The sequence below is a fragment of the Cuculus canorus genome, chromosome 1 (assembly GCF_017976375.1).
Source record: "Cuculus canorus isolate bCucCan1 chromosome 1, bCucCan1.pri, whole genome shotgun sequence".
Taxonomy (NCBI): Eukaryota; Metazoa; Chordata; class Aves; order Cuculiformes; family Cuculidae; genus Cuculus; species Cuculus canorus.
In genome coordinates, this window is record NC_071401.1 from 132406376 (window position 1) to 132430038 (window position 23663).

At 43.3% G+C, this 23663-nt stretch overlaps 2 protein-coding genes and 1 long non-coding RNA gene across 7 annotated transcripts in view; 2 read left to right on the forward strand and 1 right to left on the reverse strand.

Moving 5' to 3' along the window:
* The window catches only part of LOC104060658 (ovostatin), a 31616-nt gene extending 20887 nt beyond the window's left edge, over positions 1-10729 (forward strand). The window contains exons 24-36 of the mRNA XM_009562469.2: positions 567-743; positions 1258-1339; positions 3351-3507; positions 3904-3978; positions 4974-5139; positions 5411-5631; positions 6260-6475; positions 6876-7000; positions 7230-7320; positions 7807-7875; positions 8818-8923; positions 9268-9341; positions 9953-10729. Coding sequence (XP_009560764.2) covers positions 567-743; positions 1258-1339; positions 3351-3507; positions 3904-3978; positions 4974-5139; positions 5411-5631; positions 6260-6475; positions 6876-7000; positions 7230-7320; positions 7807-7875; positions 8818-8923; positions 9268-9329 — 1547 coding nt within the window. The 3' untranslated portion in view covers positions 9330-9341; positions 9953-10729. The remainder of the gene's footprint in view (positions 1-566; positions 744-1257; positions 1340-3350; positions 3508-3903; positions 3979-4973; positions 5140-5410; positions 5632-6259; positions 6476-6875; positions 7001-7229; positions 7321-7806; positions 7876-8817; positions 8924-9267; positions 9342-9952) is intronic.
* Positions 1-19344, reverse strand: part of LOC128852469 (uncharacterized) — a 36219-nt gene extending 16875 nt beyond the window's left edge. The window contains exons 1-2 of one of the 5 annotated variants that reach the window (XR_008450316.1): positions 18977-19344; positions 14142-14249 (exon numbers count right to left, since the gene is read on the reverse strand). This is a non-coding gene — a long non-coding RNA (uncharacterized LOC128852469). Of the gene's footprint in view, positions 1-14141; positions 14250-17754; positions 17813-18976 lie in introns of all 5 variants that reach the window. The other 4 variants (XR_008450313.1, XR_008450332.1, XR_008450315.1 and 1 more) reach the window with 4 other exon arrangements.
* Positions 18453-23663, forward strand: part of LOC104060659 (alpha-2-macroglobulin) — a 39730-nt gene continuing 34519 nt past the window's right edge. Inside the window, exons 1-2 of the mRNA XM_054069183.1 lie at positions 18453-18610; positions 22899-23082. Coding sequence (XP_053925158.1) covers positions 18522-18610; positions 22899-23082 — 273 coding nt within the window. The 5' untranslated portion in view covers positions 18453-18521. The remainder of the gene's footprint in view (positions 18611-22898; positions 23083-23663) is intronic.

The window sequence follows — 23663 nt, forward strand, 5'->3', positions numbered from 1 at the left end:
TCAAATCTTTTCAACCTTTTCTGGAAATAACCTGGTCTGGTTACATGACTACTAGTCATAAAAATCTTTTCTTTGTAATGTTGTCAATTTCAGCTCAATGCAGAAATCCCTTACTGAGTTTGCTCTATCCTTCCTAAAAATAGCAATTTAGAGATAGTCTGTGATGCATCTGCATGACCAGTTTTCTTGTTCAACATTAGTTGTTAATTCTGCAATTTACAGTTCACTGTAGCATCTCTCGGCTGTTTGCCTTCTCTCCTCTGGAAACAGAAGTTTCCTGGAAGTTCTTTTCATTTCTAGTAAGAAATGTCTGCTTGAAGCGACACTAAAATGTATAGCGTTTTGGTGCGAGTAATTCAGACTAAGTAAGGAGAGGCAGGGAATGGATTTTTTTTTTCAATGCAAAAGCAGAACAGAACGAATCACTCAGCACTGAGAGCTTCATGCTTGTTGGAAAGCCTTGCAAGCTCAGCTAGTCTTTACATGACTGCCTACAGAACAGAAACTACTCTTTGTTTCAGTGGCCATGAGTTGTGCTAATCCTCCCGGTATCTCCACTTCCCCAGGTGACATCATGGGCACTGCCATGCAGAATGTACACCAGCTCCTCCAGATGCCTTTCGGCTGTGGTGAGCAGAACATGGTCCTTTTTGCACCCAACATCTATGTCCTGGACTATCTGAACAAGACAGGGCAGCTGAGTGAGGAAGTCAAATCCAAGGCCATCGGATACTTAGTGAGCGGTGAGAGCTCTGTTCTTCCCTTATGGCGTATGTTAAAATTCCCATTGAGGCCCAGTGAACAGAAGCAGCAGCATGGCTACCCTAACAGTGTGACACCACTTCTGTAGCACAACTCAGTGACCCAAGGGTCTGCCCTGATCAAGACATTTGTTATCTTTGCTTTATCTTCTTTCTTTCTTTATCCCATTTTGCTAAGACTTAACTGTCTTGGTTCCTTTGAGGTTCTTTTTTTTCAGACTCTTTCCTCTCCCACCCATGCACAGCAAGTATCCTAATCCTGCTTGTTTGGTGGGAGCAGAGTTGCTACAGCTCTGTCTGTTCTGTGAGTCAGTATTTCTGCAGGACACGATGTTCTGTGTTCCCATCTAAGCTCCCTCAGGGCTCCCCTACTACTTGGTAGATATACATTGCCTTTCCACACTTTCTTAATGTGGTTTCAGATAAAACTGATAGAAAATTGAAAACGGTTTTGGTTTTAATTTAAGGAAAACTACTTCATCCACGTTTTTTGCAGGCTACCAGAAACAGCTGGCATACAAACATCCTGATGGGTCCTACAGCGTATTTGGCACCAGAGATAAAGAAGGGAACACTTGGTGAGTGACTGGGAGTAGAAATGGCTCAGAGATGAATTTGCATTGAAGTCACATGATGCAGGTAAGAGGCATCATTAGAGACTTGCTTGCCCAGCTAGACACCCACAAGTCTATGGGGCCGAATGAGATACACCCAAGAGTATTAAAGCAGCTGGCGGATGTGCTTTCCAAACCCCTTTCCATCATCTTCCAGCAGTCCTGCCTGACTTGGGAAGTTCCACTAGACTGGAGGCTGGCTAATGTTTTGCCCATCTACAAGAAGGGTTGCAGAGAGGATCCAGGGAACTACAGACCTGTCAGTCTGACCTCAGTGCTGGGGAAAGTCATGGAACAGGTGATCTTGAGTGCTATCATGAAGCACATGCAAGAAAACCGGGTGATCAGGCCCAGTCAGCACAGGTTCACGAAAGGCAGATCTTGATCACTTTTTATGACAAAGTGACTCGACTGCTGGATGAGGGAAAGGCTGTGGATGTAGTCTTCTTGGACTTCAGTAAAGCCTTTGACACAGTTTCTCACAGCATTCTGCTTCAGAAACTGTCAGCCTTTGGCCTGGACAGGCACACGCTCTGCTGGGTTGAAAACTGGTTGGATGGCCGGGCCCAGAGAGTGGTGGTCAATGGAGTTAACTCCAGCTGGAGGCCAGTCACAAGTGGGGTTCCCCAGGGCTTGGTACTGGGTCCAGCCCTGTTCAATGTCTTTATCAATGACCTGGATGAAGGCATTGAGTGCACCGTTAGCAAGTTTGCGGATGCACTAAGCTGGGTGGAAGTGTGGATCTGATGGAGGGTAGGGAGGCTCTGCAAAGGGATTTGAACAGGCAGGACCTCTGAGCTGAGACCAATGGCATGAGGTTTAACAAGGCCAAATGCCGGGTCCTGCACTTGGGCCACAACAACCCTATGCAGTGCTACAGAGTAGGAGAAGTCTGGCTAGAAAGCTGCCTAGAGGAGAAGGACCTGGGGGTGTTGGTTGACAGCAACTGAACATGAGCCAGCAGTGTGCCCAGGTGGCCAAGAAGGCCAATGGCATCTTGGCTTGTATCAGAAACAGTGTGACCAGCCGGTCCAGGGAGGTGATTCTCCCTCTGTACTCGGCACTGGTGAGACCGCACCTTGAGTAGTGTGTTCAGTTCTGGGCCTCTCACCACAAGAAGGATGTTGAGGCCCTGGAGCATGTCCAGAGAAGAGCAACGAAGCTGGTGAGGGGGCTGGAGAACAAGTCTTATGAGGAGCAGCTCAGAGAGCTGGGGTTGTTTAGCCTGGAGAAGAGGAGGGTGAGGGGAGACCTTATTGCCCTCTACAACTACCTGAAAGGAGGTTGTGGAGAGGAGGGAGCTGGCCTCTTCTCTCAAGTGTCAGGGGAGAGGACAAGGGGGAATGGCCTGAAGCTCCACCAGGGGAGGTTCAGACTGGACATCAGGAAAGAATATTTCATGGAAAGGGTCATTGGGCACCGGAACAGGCTGCCCAGGGAGGTGGTTGAGTCACATTCCCTGGAGGTATTTAAGGGATGGGTGGATGAGGTGCTGAGGGGCATGGTTTAGGGATTGTTAGGAATGATTGGACTCGATGATCCGGTGGGTCCTTTCCAAACTAGTGATTCTATGATTCTATGATCTTTAGCAGCTAAATCAGATGTACAGAGCAGCTCTGGGCTGGGACTCTGTAAGTGCTAAGAAAAATGACTCTCCACCTCTAGTCAGACGGGATGTACAAAGAGGTGACACAGCTGACTTTCTGATTCTCACTCCTGCTGTCTCCCATGAAATCCAATGCATTGCAGTGGTCTGTAGCCAGGATCAGCCTCACAGTGTGCTGGGCACCCTCCCTGTGTCCCATCTAGGTACTATTCCTTTAACTACTCTCTCCTGGAGGAGCACACACAGATAAAGCAAGCCACCAACATGTTGGCTGTAACTCTTCATACTTGTGCACAGCATGAAAGGGAGGGCTAAATTTTTCTGCTGCTAATTCCAATGCTCATCTCACAGCTTTATCTTTCCTTTCAGGCTAACTGCCTTTGTGTACAAATCATTTGCACAAGCTAGTCATCTCATCTATGTTGATGACAATGTCCAGGCTCAAACTCTGATGTGGCTGGCAAGGAAACAGAAGCCAGATGGCTGTTTCCGAAGTGTTGGGACACTCTTCAACAATGCCTTGAAGGTTGGAGAGAACTACTTCTTGCTCAAATTTGCACTTTTCATTAAGAAAATACTTTCCCAGAACCTCAGATGCCTGCCCTCTGCCAAAGGCAAATCCTCCACACTTCACAATTACTATTTTCAGCTCAGTTAGCTTTCCCACACTGTATTTAACATCATATGAGCATCTGAGAGAAGGTTACAGGACTGTAAGCTTGAAAGAGTGGTGCTTTTTAAGGAGATAACAATAGGCTTCTCTTTATTTAAAATCTATTTAAGAGCTATATGTATGCTTTCCTTCCTTTTGGACTCCCTCCAGAACTGGCCATGCTCTTCCAGCTGAGATATGACAGTTAATATTTAAAGACTTCTCACTCATGACTTTTACTGATTATTCCACTCTCTGTCTTCTTTTCAGGGAGGAGTAGATAATGAGCTGTCACTTTCTGCCTACATCACTGTTGCCATGCTAGAAGCCAGGCACTCCATCTTGGTAAGCTGCTGGTATTCAGCTGGAATTGTCTCCAGCTGTTAATTTAACTCCAGCACCTGTTACAAATTGTCTCAGTACTAGAGAGAGAGAAAGAGTTGGATAGAGATCATGACCCTGCTCTGTATCTGCACTAGTTGCTGTGATGGAGAAGTTCCCCATCTCTGAAACCAACCTGTGTTCAAGTAGAAATTGTACAGACCTGAGTGAAATCAGATCTTCTATTTGAGAGTCCCAAGACATCTAGTGACACCTTCTAGTTTCCAATAAAAAAAAAACTTGACAGAGCCATACACCATGACTTAGCCTCAAACACCGCTCAGTCAAGAAAGTAAGTTATTGCAGGTAAATCCATAAAGTCTACAAATGGAAATGAAAGCTATGCTGGAAAAACAAAGATGCATGAGAGTGAAAAGCCAATCTGTCCTTTTGTAAAGGAAGCAAGACAGTGGAGAGGTTAGACTTCAATATAGGAGTTTCTCTGCCTCCAATTTGTCATATTGTTTCTGAGGACCTTCCTGGTTAGCGCATTAGCGAGAGCCAAACTGCGAACATTTTTACTTGGTGTAAACTTAGTACAAAGCTGCTGAATTAAAATAACAGCAGAGTGTCTAAGGGTAGAGACTATTAGATTGGATTTGTTTAAGACAACAGATTCCTGACTATAGAAGTGCAGAATTAATTTGTAGCATGGAGGTAAGCAGAAGAAATCAGCTCTGAAAGAAACAGAACAGTTTTCTGTTTATACACAAATATCTTCAAGAACATGCTGAAAAGCTACTTGGTTTGTATGATGTTTCAGACTGGAACATCTCCTTTAAGAATTCTGTATTTTCTCCCCTGAAGTAGCTGTAAAACTGAAGTCCCAATATCATTCCTGTGATAGTGACAGAATAGATTTGAAGAAAATAAATGTTTGACCAGGTGAAGACTACTTTCCTGAATTATCCTGAATTAGACTAATATATTACTTCTGTTTTTTTTTTTTTTTTTATAAGTACCCTGTAGTCCGAAATGCCTTTTTTTGCCTGGAGACTGCATCTGAGAAGAATATCAGAGACATTTACACTCAGGCACTCATGGCCTATGCTTTCTGCTTAGCTGGCAAGGCAGAAAAATGTGAATCATTCCTTAGAGAGTTACAGAAATCAGCAAAGGAAGTTGGTGAGTTTCAGCTGATTTGCAAATTTGGGAGGTGGGAAGAGTGGACAGATCTTATTGATGGTAGATGGTCCAACCTTGACAGTATTGACAGTATAGGCACAAGAACCAATGTCCACACATAATCTATGGAATTAATTTACAGCATATCTACTACTCAGGAGACAGCACTTGTGAGAAAGAGTCCATGACACAGTATGTCTCTGAGGCAGCATAGAGCAATGACAGTTGTAATCGATTCTGGTTGTTCCTTACCCTCTTTTTGTTTATTCAGATGGTTCACAGTACTGGGATCAGAAGGAGAGATCTCAGTCAGAAAAATCTCCTTCCTTCCTTGACCATGCCCCATCAGCTGAAGTTGAGATCACCAGTTACGTGCTGTTGGCGTTGCTCTACAAACCCAACAGGAATCAAGAGGACCTTTCAAAGGCCTCAGGGATTGTGCAGTGGATCATCAGGCAGCAGAATCCTTATGGAGGTTTCTCTTCCACCCAGGTGCTGAAATCCACTTCTGCTCCCCTGCCAGTCCTAGTGATTGTGGTGGCACTGGTTCAGGGTGCCAGTAGGGCTTTGACTACTTAGTTTTATTTCTATCTTGTATTTGCTGTCTCATGAACACAGAGACAAAGCCTTTCTCTTAGAGGGCCGAAAATATTTTTTTTTTTTCTCTTCTTCTTAACTATAGAAGGCTTAAAGCCATACAAGCATATCATAACACATACAGATATTCATGTTGGGAATGAGCCTAGAAAGCCCCATTAGTTCTCAGGTCCTGGCTGTTATATAGCGAAGAAGTACTCTACAGTTTGCTAGGAAACGTGAATTGCCACTAGGAGTAGCCAGCTGAAAAACCGATTTTAAAAAAAAAAAAAAGTGTGCTTTAATGATTCAGATTTTATGTTCTAAGACCTTTGTATGTGTAGAGATATTTCTTCCACCTCACACATGCATCCCAAAATGAAATGGCTCCTTATAAATGGGAACACTGGAATTATACACAAGTTTCTGGCTAAACCAGGATGAAGGGGCTTTGCCTCAATATTGGAATCATAACTTTAACTTCCTCTGCACCAGTTGTCACACTGTGTAGCTAGCTGTCTTTTCTTCTTTTCTTCTCCTTAAGGACACAGTCATTGCTCTTCAAGCCCTTGCTGCTTATGGTGAGGCCACCTACAATTCTGTTACACAAAACATAGTCAAGATCATGTCCAAAAAGACTTTTGAGAAGGTATTTGTTGTCAACAATGAGAACAGGCTCCTGCTGCAACAGATTCACCTTCCCAAAGTCCCTGGGAAATACAGCCTAACAGTGAATGGCAGTGGATGTGTATTTGTGCAAGTAAGTGTCTGTTCTAGTTTTCATTGTCTTACATTCTGATTACAATAAGTCACAGGTTTGATGATTCTCCATCTGACTTCTCTTTATTTTTCCTAATTATTTGATTTTCCTTAGATCCTTAAACAGTCTTTTCCCCATCCCACGTTCTAACTCCTGTGGACTCACAACATGTAAAAAATGGTTCCTTTCTGGCCTAATCCTGAGTGGTTTCTCTCAGGGAGTTGACTGTGGGTACAAGCACCTTCATTGCTAAAGACTGATATGTCTGTCATTGATATAAACAAGGATTTTCTAAGTAATATCAATAGCAACGTCCTCAAGAAACTATGTCTGACATTTGTTTTCTGAATGCAGAGGAAAGCCCTTTGCTTGCTCAAACAGAAGGGTTTTCCTCTTCCAGACAGCACTGAGATACAACATTCACCTTCCAGAGGGGGCCTCTGGATTTTCACTGTCAGTACAGACATCAAATGCTTCCTGCCCACTGGATCGACCAGCAAAATTTGATGTTGTCCTCACAAGCAGGTAACATGCCATATCACAAAAGATCTTGTGATACACTCACTAACTGATGGTGTTAGCACATATTGGGCTTCTTCACACTAGAGGCCTTCCCAGTGTCTCCCATGTGAGCCAGTCATCACATGCGTGTGATTTGCTCCAGCTTCCCCACACTGTATGAGACCAGGAGGAGAGAGTTGAGGTTTGCTTCCCCAGGCATGTTCCAGACTGACAGTGGCTTCTGTTGTCTCAGTTACACAGGAAAGCGCAGGAGCTCCAATATGGTCATTATTGATGTGAAGATGCTCTCTGGCTTTGTTCCTGTTAAGTCTTCCCTGGACAAGGTAAACCATAGGAACAAGATTAAATGAGTCACCCCAGGGACAGAAGAGAAGACTGAACATGATGAAAAGAGAGATCTGCTTAAGAATCATTCACTCACGAACCCTGTAAGGCAATTGCATGGCTGCATGATCTTCGTTACTGAGTGAAGGGAATGCTCTACAGGCAGCTGTGAGCACACAGACCTCTGTGCATTAAAAACTAGGAGGGGTTCCAGCTAGAGCCAGAGCAGTTGGCACCTGCAACTGACAGCTGGTACTTCCCAGATAGGGAAAGGATGGGAGATCTGCCTGACTAGTCAAGTGGCAGTTTTTACTCAGTTCTCTCTGTCTATTCAGCAACATTTGAGTACTATAAATCAGCAGTCAGCCCTTGATACCTGGCTAGGAAAAGAATGAAACCCACAGCTACATAGTGCCTTGGCCTGAGATATCACTTGTTTTTTAATCATTTATAAATATAATTATCTCCATTTCCTTGTTTTAAAGCTCATTGATGGTCATACAGTGATGCAAGTAGAAAACAAGAAAAACCACGTTCTCCTTTATCTTGAAAATGTAAGTACTGATAATTGTCTATTTGATTTTTGTAAAGAAACAAACAGCATGTAACAGATGCATCTACAGTGTGGATGTACTCTATAAAGTTACCTTCCTTATCAGTTTTCTCCTGTAAACACAATGCTGCTTAACTCCTCAAACTGCATGTAACATCCCAATCTCACAAACAGCTTCAAACTGACGCTTGCCCTACTAGCAACTAGAAGTAAGCTAATAAAAAAAATGCATAGAAATTAATCAAAATTCTTTTTCCTTTCAGTCAACAGCAGATAAATTGTTACTTCTAAGATTCTATGAAACTGCAAACACCGGATAAGTGGTTCCTTTGTGTGTGTATGTCCCCTTGGCAGGCTTCTCATAAACTTCAGTCCTTCCAATAGGAAATGAAACACTGCTGTGATCTCCTCTGGAAGGATTTTCATTCTTTCTCTTACACTAGTTCATTCCCAAACCTAACCTGCAATCTAATCACTGGATCAGAACTTGTATATTAAAAGTACATTTGCTTGGGACCCTGCTGTACTAACAACAGAAGCCAATATCCCAGTGAGGTACATTGACTCCAGTTTCTTGGTCGCACATAATGTCCTCGTCTGAAACGGGAGGGGCTGGAGTGCTAGGCTTTATCATCCTGACTGTTGGGAGATCCTAGAGAATTAAGCTCAGTCCTTTGGAATATTTTATTATGCAATAGGATGCATAATAACTACAGAATCTGGTAATACAAGCAGGATAGGAAACCTACAACACTTCGGTTTTACTTTGGACTCTCCAAACATATTCCTTATCTCACTTTGGCAGGTAGATAATAGATGTCACACATCTGTACATGTGGCATCAGTGGAATTTGGAATATACAGTCAGTTACCACCCTAGCCTGTTCCAGGTAGTGTTGTACAAATGAAAATACTTATCAGATACCTGTCCCTCCATTCCCAGATCTCACAGAAGAAAAGCAAAAAAATCACTTTCTCAGTTGAGCAGGACTTTGTAGTGACCCATCCCAAGCCAGCTCCTGTGCAGATCTATGATTACTATGAAACAGGTAAGTGTTTGATTTTGAGGAGTATGAAGTGGGGGAGAGGGACAGGGACAGCGGAAGAACAGCATTCAGTAAGGGAGATCCAGAACCAGTTGTCCTGAAATCAACACTTCTCTGAACTCTACCAAGAACTGGGGCTAGTGCCAAGGGAGGGACTCCTTGCACTTTCGTTAGCTTAGTGTCTTGCACAAGGTGGGAAGCGGGCATGACTAGAAAGTTATGACAATGCGTGTACTAGAATGGTGGAGATTTCAAGGATTTACAGCTTAAGCATGGCTAGGGTATATCCACCTCAGAGAAAGGAAATGGACTCTGCTAATGGTAACATTTCATTCCTTCTTCTCCAGAAGAGTATGCTGTTGCTCAGTATACATCACCTTGCAAAGAGACTGTTGCAGAAATGGACTAATGATTGGGAAAGGTAAGTGGAAGTCAGGAACATGTTTTGACGTGTAGCAATGAGTTTAGCTCTGGAAAGCAAAAGAAGGGAGAACAGTTAGTAAAAAGAAAGGTACAAAGGTGAGGTATGAAGCAGCATGAGCAGAGGAATTGGCATGGTGAGTAGAGTGATAACTATTCTCAGAGAAAAGGAGTCTTCGGTCTCCACCAGGCTTCTCAGGGAACAGCCAGAGACACTGGCCAGATCCTGTCCCATGACACATGCTCAGTCGACTCCAAGTGGGGACCATATTACTCTTCATGGGAAGAGATCAGATAAAAGCCAAAGTGCAGAATAATGGAGAGACAGGGAAATACCATCAGAGTTTCTGCATTGATGCTTAGCAAAGAGTGATATACTTGCAGCTGTTCTTGAAAGTCCCTCCTAGTCAGAGGTAAGGATGCTGCCTTGCTGTGGTAGAGATCCAAATCCGTGTTCCCCTCAGAATGGCAGTTGTGCTTGCTGTTATCTGCTGAGCAGTTCCCAGGGGGTACGGGCACAGCTTGCTGCTAGCCCTTGGTCCAGGTCTTGTCTGTTTTGCACAGAAGGGACTGTATACTCAGTGTCCTGAAAACATATTTTATTTCCTGCAGATGTTGGTTTGTTCTCATGGAAGCTATTTTCTTCAGGATTTTCCCCTGTAGGACCATCACAAACATTGGACAAGGGGTCAAGCACCCTATTTTCTTCTGTCATTGAGTCCCAGAAAAGATCTTTTCACCTTACTAATCACAGTGGGAGCCTGTGATGTCATTTGAGCTAGTGTCTGATTCTCTGTTTTCTTTCATGACACATCTCTTCAGACATGTATCATAATGATGTATACCTTTCCATCAATAAACCTCTCTTTTACAGTGTGCATTGGTTTGTTTTCAGTTGTTAGAGAACAGATATTTCAATGACAGTCCGCATGTCATGGTTGCTGGCCGGGGAAGAATGAACAAACATATCTGTTCTGCCCCCTCTCCCAGCTATGGCTGATAAACTCTGGCAATTACTGTAATACACAATATGTTCAGTCACTCCCAGCCTCCCATCATGAAAGTGTAGGACTCATTGATCATGCCTGCTGAACAGCCCCTCACCCAGCCCCAAAGAGCTGCTGCTGTGCCTGTGGCACAGAAACAGGGGTTTATGTACAGACATCATGCAGTGACTCTGCATTATGCTTATTAGAGGAGAGGGCGAAGAAAGGAGCAGAATTTTGTCCAGCCCTGGTGACTGCCTGGTACCACACCTTGGATCTCCATCTGTCAGGCCCTCCAGTCAACCAGACTGACCAGTTTTTTTCCAAAAAGAGGTGGCAAGCTTGGATCACGTTGACCTGTCCCAGCCACAAGCAGCCTCACCGTTTTCCTACAAGTTAGTCATCCCCCACTTGCTTAGTCTTGCTGCTGTAACACTCTTCAGAGTTGGTGGATGACTGGGAAAAGCATGATCCAGCCACCATCAGAGCCCTAGCAGAGGGGACAGTGGAACAGGGAGGCATGGCTGGAGGCAAGGGAGTAGAGCAGGACCAATAAGGCTTGGGTAAGAAGTGCAGGTGCATGTCCTCTTACCCAAGAGCAACAACAGTGCTGGCAGCCCTCATCCACCTGTGGCTGTGGCTGGGCTGCAGGAGCAGTCCCAGCCCACGGCAACTGCAGCTGAGAGTCAGTGGGAGCCAGCTCCCTGTCAGGTTATTGCCAGTGTGTCTCAGAGCAGGGTTTGATGCGCTGTACTGGGGACTGGACACCCACCATGCAGGAGTAGGGAGAGAAGGGTGGATCTGCCATGTAGGACCAGCAGGGGAAAGGACCTGCCATGCAAGATCATGAACAGCAGTTTGAGTGCAGATGCATCTGTTCACATCCTGAGGACTAGTCTGTGCTTTAAAGGGATATGTTTCACCAGGCAATATGCTAATGTTGGGGAGGGGGAGTTGCACTTTTTTCCAAAGAAAATTAATCATCATGTCAAGACAGAACATCCCTCTTCCCAAATAATTTTGGTTTTTTTCCAAAAGGTACTAGATGATTTGTGTCAGTGGGGTTTTCATTTCTGCGTTACTTGGGCCCGGCTCCTCAACAAATCAGATATCTGAGTCTCCACAGGCAGCAGGGTACCAAAATATTTGCAAGACCCATCAGCCATGTGTGAGTCTTAGACCTCTACAGTGCTGACCATCCCGGATGTGCATGATACAGATGTTGTAAAAAGCCACTACATTAAGCATCACAGACAAGGAATATGTGGGGCATGAAATTGCTTTGGGTAGAGTGTAGATTTCCATAGTAAGTTCTAAAATTAAAACTTCATTGTCAATAGGAGGGTAAGAAGAAAGGCTGTGAATTTTGCTTTCCTGAAACACCGGAAACTGCAGCAATTGACTCGATTTGCATGAGAATCAAACTGGACTAAAGCAAGAGAAATCGATAGTTACAGCAACAAGACTGAAGATCAGGAGAGAGCAGGCTGGGTGGATGTTGATACAGGATATGCATCTTTCTGGGGGATTTGAGGCCAATTATTTCAAGGCTTGAACATCCCACATGGAACTCATAAAAATCCCCCTCAGGTCTAGCCAATTGTTATTCTGTTCAGACAAACATCACTGAAGAAATAAGGTCCTGGGGAAAAAAAAAGGCTGCATTTTTATCATTCTTTTGAAGCCTTCTTTTCCTCCTAGGCCAAACCTGAACTATTAAAACATCAAGAGCATATTTTCCTCTGCAGGCTCTTCCTCTGCATGCTGAAAATGTGATGTTTATTACCTGATTTTATGCTGTGACTCAAACAGCTCATTGCCAGCTGCAGTCATATCTAATAAATATGTCATGCTTATACTCTTCCTCCAGTGTAAACCATGTTCTCCCTGGGTCCCACTCCCATGGGGAACAACCATATTCCTTAAAACACATACCAACACCTCACAGATGCCTGGAACCTGAGTGTCTTGTTTCAGCTATATGTTTTGTGCCACACACCTGAAACTAAAGCCAGTTTATTAATTGTGACTAAGGGACACTCACTAGACTGAATGCCACTTCTTCCTCTGTAATCCAATAATCTTCATGTGTGATATTATATACAATCCCGGGGACTCAGGATGTGTTCTAGGTCTCAGAAGGTCAGGACTGCTTTAATTTTGGCAAGATGTACAGGCTAAGAAAACTCTACTTCCCCAAGTCGGAGAAAATTTGGCTCGGTGGTCCAAGAAGTGCTGCCTTCTTGAAGGTACAGATGATGGCTTGCTTAGGGAACATAGGCAAATATGAGTATTCACTGAAACTGTTGTGCAGGTCCTCAAATGGAGTCAGCAACGCTATGAGAAATGGGAAATTCAGAACTTCACTATGGTGATCTGTGAGTGCCCTCATGCCTTCTCAGCAATTTCTGGATCTCCTATGGTTCTGTGCATGACTCTGTTAGAAGTACATTAGAAGCTTTTCTGACGTGTAGGTTCTATTGAGTGAAAAATAGGATAACAAAGACCATAATCATGTGAGATTGGCTTCAACTAAAATGCTCTGTCAAGTTTACTTCCCTTTGTATTAAAGCCTTCTTTGCAGAGTTTATTTGCGCCATGAGAATTGCTTTGTTGATCATGTGTTCACACTGAAAGGTCTACTAAGGGCCGATGTCATGACCCAGTTAAGAAGAGGACTTATAATGACCACATTTGTCTGGAAACAGAGCATAAGCTTTTTTACTGCAAGTGATGAGTCTCATCCACAATGTGGGCAGCAGGTTGCAAAATCTAGAGCAAAAACAATATAAAGAGGAGCTCCACTGTAGAAGCATTGTCTCAGGCCCCTCAATTGTTACCCAGCACTCATGTTAGAGAAAGGAGCCCAGGGAATTTGGTTGCTCTGCCTTTTGTCTCAAATCGCCTGTAATCCCTGCAGTGTCACAGGTAATAATGGCAAGCTGTTAAACAATAGCACAGCAAGACCTTAGACCTGTATGGCTTCTGTTATTTTCCAGATCTTATTACCTACTTGTTGATGTTCAGGCCTTGCCCTCGCCGTCTTCCCCAGAGGATGAAATGTGAGTGATGACCAAACAATTCATTGATCTTAGAAGACTAGAAATGTGCTAGAGGAACCTTCTGTCAAGAAATGACAATATGTCAAAATGCTCTGTGGAAACACCTCACCCTTACTCTCTGAACATTATTTTTCTTAATTCCTTCATCACCTGCTTGATGGGCAATTAGGGAGGTAGGTCCATGTCTGCAGTCCAATGACCCTCAGCACCTGATTCATCAGACGGGTGAAATAGAAACGTGGTCATATCTGTGGCACCACTGGCTGTGAATTGCGCAGCATCAGGGAAGGGCTTCCCGAGGAACGTCAGTCATGTACATTTTATTCAGTGTTACAATAAAAGTTTTCTAAAAAAAATTTCAAATGGAGAAGCAACATTGTGTCAGCTAATTCTGTAGCTAAACGGCAATTGAAAGCTTATTTCTGCTTGACCTCCTAAATGGTCACATTTTCATAGAATCATAGAAGAATTTGTCTGGAAAAGACCTTTGAGATCATTGAGTCCAACTGTACCTGTCTACTACTAAATCAGGTCCCTGAGTACCTCACCTACCCATCATTTAAATACCTCCAGGGATGGTGACTCCACCACCTCCCTGGACAGCCTGTTCCAGTGCCTGATAACCCTTTAGGTGAAGAAGTTTTTACTGATATCTAATCTGAACCTTCTCTGATGCAACTTGAGGCCATTTCCTCTTGTCCTGATGGTCAAGAAAACCCTAAAAGCAAGGCATGCATTGAATACAGGACCTACCAGCTTCCTTCAAGGAATATTCTCACTCTTTGTGATCCTCTTGTAAGCTCCAAACTCTGATCTTCTGATGCCTTTTGATCCTGCCCTGGAGTCCTCTGCTTCCACTTCCTGATGGGGAAACCTTAAAAATGTGATTTCAGCATGGGTTCTGGATCCCATGCTGTCACACTGTGTATATAGCCTGACTGCTGGGAGATTTAAAAAATCTTATTTGAAAATGAAGGGATGGTAAATATGAATGAGGCGGGCAGAGGTTGTATAGAAATGACCATACTGTGTATGAACAGGGCTCTGCATGCATGCTACTAAAGTGCTAATCTTGCACATTTTTTTTTCAGCCTCCCACTCTTTGGCTCAGTATCCGTGGGGAGGTGAAGGCTGGGTTATTACCAGAGAAAATTGCATAACCATGCCACGTGTTTTCTACTTTGCTTTACTGGAAGTGACTAGCTCTAGGCCCCTCTGGTTCCCCTCACTGCCCCTCCTGTCAAGGCAAAGTATGTTCACACTTACTTAATGACCCAAGGTCTGTGCCATGATGAAGCTCATCTGTGCACTGAATGTGGGATGCACAGCTGTATCTCTCCTCACAGCCTCTGGCTACTTAAGCAAAGTCTTGTCCCGTTCCTTTCCAACCACTTGTGGCCAATGCAGGGTGTCCCAGAACAGGAGGGAAGCGCAGTGCTGTAATGCAACTAGGGCAGACTCTGTAGCAAGACATCATGTTCAGAAGGTTCTGTGTTCTCCAGTTGTGTTAGAGCACCATGGCTCATACCCCTTTCCCTGACCTGAAGAGGCAAACATGACCAGATCTGCCCTGCCTAAGAAGGTGTAACAGAATAAAGCAGAGGTGCAGGGAAAGGAATAAACAGAGAATATCTGATTTCCTTGCCCTGTACTCTATTAGGACTTCTTGTCTTGCTTTCCTGTAGCATTCTCCATCTCAAAAATCTGGACAAACCCTTACCAGATGAATCCCAGCTCTTCTCTACACTGGGGAAAGACCACCATGTTTATGAACACTATAGAAAACATATTTCCCCATGAAAACAAATAATTTATACATTTGTATTACTCAGACTGTTGCCAAGGAAGAGAAGAGAAAAAGCATCTACAAATGTGTCTGAAAACAGCACTTTGGGCAATATATCAGAATTGCATTAAGTTGATTAAAATTGCACAGCTCAATACCTTACTCTTGGAGAAATATGGTTTCTATAGTGGTCATAAATTTGGAGGTGTAGAATGCTTCACATTTTTCTATCATCTTTGCTAGGAAATGCAAAGAAGACCTATCGCTTATACAAAACTTTGCAGAATGTTTCCTGTGACTGGAATTTATCAATATTTTTCATGGCCTGTATTAATTTATTAATTGCATCTTTTCCTCAAAATAGCGGTTTTTTTTAAGTGCTTGTGGAAATGAACCTGTGAAGAAATTATTGGGTAGAATTAAATGCTCCAGAAAATAAAAAAATAGTCACAATGATATGTTCAGGCAAAGTAGAAATGCTCTCATACCACTCATTTCTTACAGACATGATGTCCTGCCCATTTCAATATGAAAATACCTAGAAAGGCAATACAATGCATCAGCACAAGTAACTTACCAGTATATCACTGTAAACTCTCTGAGAACTATCTAGAATTCAGCTAATTGTCTCAAGTGTTATTTGGAACAAAATAAAATTCTAGAATAATGCTATAGTTTTGATTTAACATTGGAAACTAATAAGTTTCAGAAATCTCCTATGCAACAGCCAAAATATTTGCTACCTTTAGAAGTGTGAGAAAGCATATGTAAACATTCATTTTCATGCAGGATGAACCAAAATTAATTGTTATCATTTAGTGTAGAAAACCACTCTGCTTGGAGTGTTATAAGAAATTAGATTTAGGCATTTCGGCTATACCAATCATTTACTGCGATGTGGCCTAATTTCAGTTCTGTGTGACCAACAGTCAGGTACAATGATTCACTCAGGGTTTGTATCAGCTTAATATGGGGAATAGTGAAGGCATTAGATGCATACAGATTGTCTCTTGATCTGCCAGGCATGCAGTGACTTCAGATATCTTTGAAGTATCATCATAATAGGAAATTTCTTTCCTGCGCTTAACATCATGACAGCCAGCTCACTGAAGCCATCACCAAGTATGACATTGCATGTCTTTTTCAGCTGTGATATAGTTTATTAGATCAGTTAGCCTTTTTGGAAGAAGTAGTAAGTCTTTCAGACAAACAATCTCTTCTTCAGGTCTGAAAAAGCACTCGAAAGCTTTCAAGTTAAGTACAAGTTCAGACCACAGAGCTTGGTGAGAGAGGAACCAGCTGAAGTACAAGCTACTTGAGCCAAAGGGCAATTAATGCTTGCAGAGCAAAGTGGGCATTGGGGTGTCAGAGGGCTGGTAAGTTGTCTCTGGAGGACAGAAAAGCTGGTGTTTTATACCTTGTGGATGGTAAACTGATTAGTAGAAGAAAGAAGATGATACTGAATAGGATCTCCATTGAATCACTGGTTTTGATTGCCCAGTAGATCTATACATTTTAGTTTTACATGCTCATCCTTCAAGCATGCTTTGCTTGTATCCGTTCAGATTTCTTTTTCATTTCAATTCACTGAATGACAACAGGCCACTTGTCATGAGTCATGTTTTCCAGCAAATGCCCATGACACTATGGCTTTGAAAACTGTTGTTTTTATGAGTTATTTACTGGCGAAGTCAAAGATGAGAGTGAGAGGACAGACAATAGGGAACATTTCTGGAGAAAGATCTGTATGGCTTTTATTACTTAGTAGTTACACAACCACTTCTTTTATCAGTATTTCCATCTCTAACTGATAATCTGCTAAATCTTTTGGTTTGTGTGACCATGTGTTCATTCCTTCTCCATATGACATTTATGTAACACTTCTCCCCAGCATACACTGGTTGCCTCCTGACAACTTTCCTAACTTTTGCGGTTTATAGAGTGGGTTTAATTTTATTCCACTGTGCCTGAACCATTCTTAAACTTTCTTTCAACCCCAGACATTTTTCCCAGTCCTTTGCACTACTCCACAGTTTTCTGGCTGCTACATTGAATTCAAGATTCAGTGTATAGGTAACATTCAGTCTTAACAGTCATTCTTTTTCAAAGCCTAATCTTCGGACAAAGAGCAAACAGGACTGCTGGTGCTGTTGTGATCCTTTGTACAGAATCTCTGCCATTAATGTGGATTCATATGGACACATTCAAGGTGGTTTATGCCCAAAAGTCTTCTCTGCTGGACTATTTGCACACAACAGAAATTTTCAAAGGGATCATGAATCTCTAGAGTGTTACCAAGTCTTTTCACTGCACAGGCATTGGAGGGCATGCTGACAGCCCTACCACTGCGATTTTGGAGTTTTCCCTCAACTGGTGCAAATAGCCCACCTACTCAGGCTTCTCATGTAGTGTCTAGAGTTTGGACTGAATATTTCTGTTCAATGACCTCCTGGAATTTAGTAAACTGGTTTTCTTACTAAATTCAACTTCTGGATAAGCTGCTACAACCAGAGGTTTGCAGAGGACTGAGTCAAGTAAGTGGCAGTTTTTCTGAGTGACTTTTGTTACAACGTGACTTACAGCAGCACAGCTCTGAGAGGCAAAGGGAAGGAGGAGCCACCTGGAACACCTGGAACATCTGCATTGCGGGAGACACAGAACATGATCACTATGCTGGGGAAGTAAGGATGTCTCCCAACAGCTTTCCATAATATTTGTGCATACTCATAGTAGAAACAGAACTTATTTCTATATCTAGACCAGTACCCCATCTTATTTTGGATTATATTCCTGACATTAATCGTCTAAATCATAGTACCACTGATAGCAACTGTGTCAGCAAACTATTTCGGTATTATTTTAAAATAATATGGCAATGTTTCTGCCTGTGGGTTTAAAATACATATAAACCTGGTTTGGGCCTCAAAAGATCACAGTACCCTTCATCAGAGTGCTGTGATTGATGCTGCCCACAGGGAATATTACCCTGTGTTGAACATAGTTCATTTCCCCAAGACTGTGGATTTCTGGTGGGTTAAAGAAAGCAAAGTATGATCCATGCAAGGATTTCTAACATAAACTCTATGCAATAAATACCCTTCCCCCACTTGGAAAGTCTGACCAAATACTGTCCCTCTGTTCCAGCTCCTCCTTGCATGCCTCTCCTAATTTCCGGATGGGTCCTGGCTCCTAGCCCTTATCTTCTCCAGCCCGTGGGCTGTTTGCAGAGAGCAGTTATAAAAAGGCTGACCCAGCAGAGAGTGGAGGGGAATTACAAGGTGCAGCAAAACAACAGCACCAGACCAGACTGGGTATCTGCTTCACTCACCACAACCTGCTCTTGGACCATGCGGAAGGGCAGGCTGCCCAGCAAACCAAACATCTTCATCCTTCTACTCTTCTTCCTTCCTGGAAATACCTCATCCACCATAGAACCGTAAGCAACATGTATGGATGGGGGAGGGAGGTCTAAAAGCCCGCTTCTTCCCTCAGTTTTCTTCCTTTCTATCATTCTTCAAACAGCCATGGCAATTTCTTTCACTCCTGCCTGCATTCCATTACTAGCCAAGCCCTGAGCTTCCTGCACAGCTTTGCCAGTGCTCCCCACTCTCTCTCTTCTGCCCCATGGTTGCCCAGTGCTGGCAGCCCCCCACAGCTCTGTCGGTACCCACACTCCTGTCCTGCGGCTGCCTGATAGTCCAGCCGTGGATCCTCTCAAAACCTTTACCTAAGTATATTCCTTCCTAGAAACATCCAAGTGCCTGGGCTTTTGTGGACATGGTGCCAGAATCCATGTACTTACCTATCCTGTAGTATCCTTGTTTTGAGTTATTTCTCCACTCTCTCCTGTTGCTTTAAGTTGGTGTGCTCCCCTTTCTCCTGTTTCTTTCAAGCCAGTGTTTCCCTTGGCAGCATCAGATGTGCTTGTTCCCAAAGAGGATCTGTGACCTAGATTCTCTTCCTCTGGCATTGCTGCAGTTCCCACTCTGCTGAGGGCCCCGAGAAGAGGGGTAGCCCTTCATGGCATGGGTAGGCTGGAAGCTGGCATTCCCACCCCAGCATCACCTACCAGGGAGGGTTGATCCAGAGCCTCTAGTCTGGACAGGAGCAGCCGTCTTCTTCGGACCCTGGCTGCTGTTACACTCTGTGCCTCTTTCTGTGCTAGCAGAAGCACAGTTCTTGCCCCTGTGGGTTCTCACAGTGCCAGCTACAGAGATTTCATTCTCACAAACGCTGTAACAGTGCTATCAGCTGTAGCAGAAGATGCTGTGCTATGCTTACTGTGTGGTCAGAGATGAAGTGGTGACTGGCCTAGACTGAAGGAACTTTGAGTCACACAGTACCGTAAACCTTTCTTAAACATGCCATGCTTGGGTGCTTCTAAGGTAGATGAGCCAGTCAAGTCTACTATGGTGTCAGGCTGAGTTCTCTGATTTCCCCACAGTAATCAGATTGTATAGCTGCCTAAGATCGGGGAGAAACTGGATGAATACATACTGATCAATCCTCTCCTCCTGCGAGCAGCATGATGCTTTTTTTACCTGACCTGAGCACTACTTTGGGAGGGGAGAAAGAGGAAGGGCTGAGAGGTGAGAGAGAGAAAGGCATGCTTGAGATCCACAGAATGAAGACAGGAGCGCAGATGGGAGGCATGAGCAGTGAATTGGAGTATGGGCAGTGAATTGCTAGGTAGGCGGGAGGGTAGTGGTTCTGGTTTAAGCACTGCAGGGCAGATCAGGTGCTGTGTACAATATAGAAGGCATCCTTGAACAGAAAACAAAACAGAACAACCAGAGCTTGCTTCCTATGCCTGGCCCAAGTAGGCAGATAGCTTTTTGAGCAGTGGCAATTGTTGCTTTTCTGTTTCAGATGGGGCAGCTGCACAGGAGACAAAATTAAGGTCCAGACTGGATACTAGAAAAAAAAATTATTCGTCAGGTTACTATAGTGCTGGAATGGGTGACCTAGAGAAATGGTGGAAACTGTATGTACTGCAGTCCTTCACCAATTGTCCTGTTCCAGGAGACAAGTTGGGCTTGAGACATGCAGATGTCCCTCCTACCAAAAATCTTACATTTCTGTAACATCCTGTTACAGGATTTTTTTTTTTTTCTTGCTCTGAGTCTGTTCTGGAAGAATTCAACAGGAGGTATTTTTCTCCTGTTCTGGTCTGTAGTGGTGTATGCAAGCTGCTTTGAAATGCAGTGTACATGATTTGGAATATACTGCATATAGTCAGAAATGCAAGGTCACGATAGCATATGAATAGCAGGTGTGGATTAATTAGCTTCTTTGGTTGGGTGTTTATTCTAAGAAGTAGCTGAGAGTCAATGCACAAAAATTAGTCCATCTTAAGCTAGAGTATTGCCTTGTCTATATAGACAAACTAACCATTTTTGCCTCAGTTACTTTCTTTAGGGTCTCCTATCCCTCCTTGATGACTGATTCTGACAGAGTCACTACCTTTGTTGTCAAAACAGCTTGTTGCATGCAGAAAGGCTGCTGACATCTCTTTTGGTAGCCCAGATGCGTCTTGCCCTGGAATGTCTATGCATGGACTTCGTGACCCGGGTTATTTAAAGCTCTCATAGTACTTTAATTCATCTAGCTCTTTTGACCAACACATCCCAAAACAGCTAAAGGGAGATCTATAAACAGCGTATTTCATGTCCTTTTTTCAAAGGCAGGGAAGCCAGTGTAGGGGGAAATTCTGAGCATTGGCCAAAATTTCAGCAGAACAGTAAACAGGAAGAGGAATGCAGCCAAATTCCTCATGAACTAGGTCACGCTGTCCCTTCGGTAGACTGGAAGTTACAGTCAGATTGCCAGTGCCACTGACAGGGGACAATGAGATTACGGGAAGCAGGCACATGGTGAAGTTGTGGTGAGAAGGCTGTGGAAGAAGAGGAGCACTGGAGCAGGCAGATAGTCACAAGCTGTAAGTCACTGCCTGGGTGGCTGGACCACCCTCTTTTCACTGCTTCTGCAGCACCACAAGCTGACCAAAATTGCCAGCTGACTCCTCACCACGTTTTATCGCATTGCCTGGCAGTGAGGAAAATGGAGGTACTGCCTTGGTCCCACTGCCTCCACAGTAGTTTTAGAACTTCCCAAAAGCTCAAAGCCCAGGCAATAATGTAGCTCTGGATGGGCCCAGATGCCTTTCTCATCAGGGCTGGCATCATCTGGCAATATGCACATTACACTTCCCCAGTGGAGGGCTCATGGATAGGTTGCATGAGCAGTCCCAACCATAGGTCCCATCCATACAGTGATTAAGATACCCTGCTGACTGAATTGCCACCAGAACCTCCTGCTGCTGCATCTGGATAGCTGAAGTGTGCATGGGGAAAAAGGAGTACCAGGCCCATAAAAACGGTCAGCATCAAACCAGAGGAATACATTGGCTTTGTATTTTCTCTGAGTTGGTGGTCAGTTATAGGTGCTGAGGGACAAAATAGAAGAGCAAGGCAAGTACTGCCAGATGTTCAAGGTCTAGGGATTGCACCCGTGCTGCTTCTAGCCATTTCTGGGCAATGAATTTTGCCCAGGACATTTTTAATAAACTTTATATAAGGAGTAGCTGATCTTGTCCTTAAGAGCCTCATACCAAAATGATGTGTTCTGATCTATCCTCTGACCTTTTCTGAACAGTTCCTTGTAGTCCATTTGTTACTTATCATGCATGAGAATTTTCCAGGAGTTCTCAGCAGTGCGTATGTATGAGCCTCCTTAGCCATACTGCATATACACCATAGCATATATACTGTTGAAGTAGTATTTTCTTCCTCTATTGATTATTTTCCCCTTATGAACAATTCATTTTGCCATTTTTGCTACATATCCCATCAGATGACAAAAGTTTTCCACAAATATGTGAGTAATTTTTAGGTATTTTCTTACTCTGGACAATTAGCAGAAAGTTGTACTTCCCAAATCATTTAGCAGTGTACAGAACAACAGGGGTCCCAACACAAGCTCCAGAGAATTTCAATGGTTCTTACCCTTTATGTCCTATCTTTTACCAATTAATCCAGCTCAGAATTAATAATTTGTTTGTTAGTAAAAAATTTGTCTAATGATCACTTTTATAGGATGGCAGCTTAGAGGGTCTTTTGTGAGGGATCTTTGTCAAAAGATCTTTGAAGATGCAAGTACGCTTGTGTTGTTGTAAACCACTACCCTCTGAAATCCTTTGTGTGGTGATCTTAATAAGGTCCCAAACTGCAAGCACTCACATTTTTGCTCAGCATGAAAAGATTTGGAAACCTAGACAGGCAAAGACAGAAGCAGCCAGAGAAGAGGATGGGTTTTTCCAGCCCTAAAACTGCTGAATTTTCAACCTTTTTTCTAACTAATGCCTTTGAGTCTCAATACAAGACTGTGGGATATACAAAAATCAATTAACAGCCTGGAACCTTTCACACCATCCTTGCTCCCTGCTGTGAAGCCAAAGAAAACATCTTTTGTAAAGGACTCCGTATTAGCACAGAAATTGTTCCTTTCATTGAAAGCATTTTCCTGCTTTTAGGCTAATTATTTAGGCAGTTTAATATGTATGAACCCAAAGTAAAATGAATGCCCATGTGTATATGCAGTGCACTTCACAGGGATCGTAATGGATTAGGCATGCTGATTCGTTAATTTCCACTCACTTAATACTGTTTCTTTAAAACTGTTTCACATTTCTGATCCTTCTCATTCTTGCTTCCCTGTCTTCCTAGGCAGTATATGGTGCTACTGCCTTTTCTGATACACACTGATTCTCCTGAGAAAGTCTGTGTTCAGCTGACCCACCTAAATGAGTCTGTGACGCTGAGTGCCACACTCGAGTATCAAGGGGAAAACAGGAGTTTGATTGATGATGTGGTGTCAGAGAAGGATGTGTTCACCTGCATCCCTTTTTCTGTGAGTATTTCATCCTTGTGAGCTGATCCCTGATGTTTATTTATGTGGAGTAGTAGATGTAAGCAGTCCAGAAATGAGAAATAAGACATATTGCAATCAGAGACTTCTAGGCTAAGCCAAACAAAAAATGAATTTGATGTAGAAAATTGACTGTTGTAGCCTTACAAGCAATGTACTTTCCACCATTATCAAATTCTGTCCTCCACATGGTATTTCTGTGCCTGTAAGGTTTAGAGAACTCTTTTGGGATCCTTCCTCCTAGACCTCTGACAGAAAATACTCAGTGTTTTTTTTTGATCTATGTAAGCCTCAGAGGAAAAATAACAAAGTGGAATGAGAACTGTAGAAGCTGAGGAGTTGTTAAAGGTACTGAGGTCTGTGAGGTCATTTGTTTCCCCCTGGAGCTCATTCATGACTATTTCCTGCAGAAGGCTGGTCAATGAGTACTGCAAACAACAGGTCTCATCTCCTAAATAATGAATCTAAGTTGTTTTCCATTTTAATAAATCATAGGATGGAACAAGATGAGACTCAATATTTCCGTAAGGAAAGCATACAAATGAAAGGAAAAGTCTCCCAGT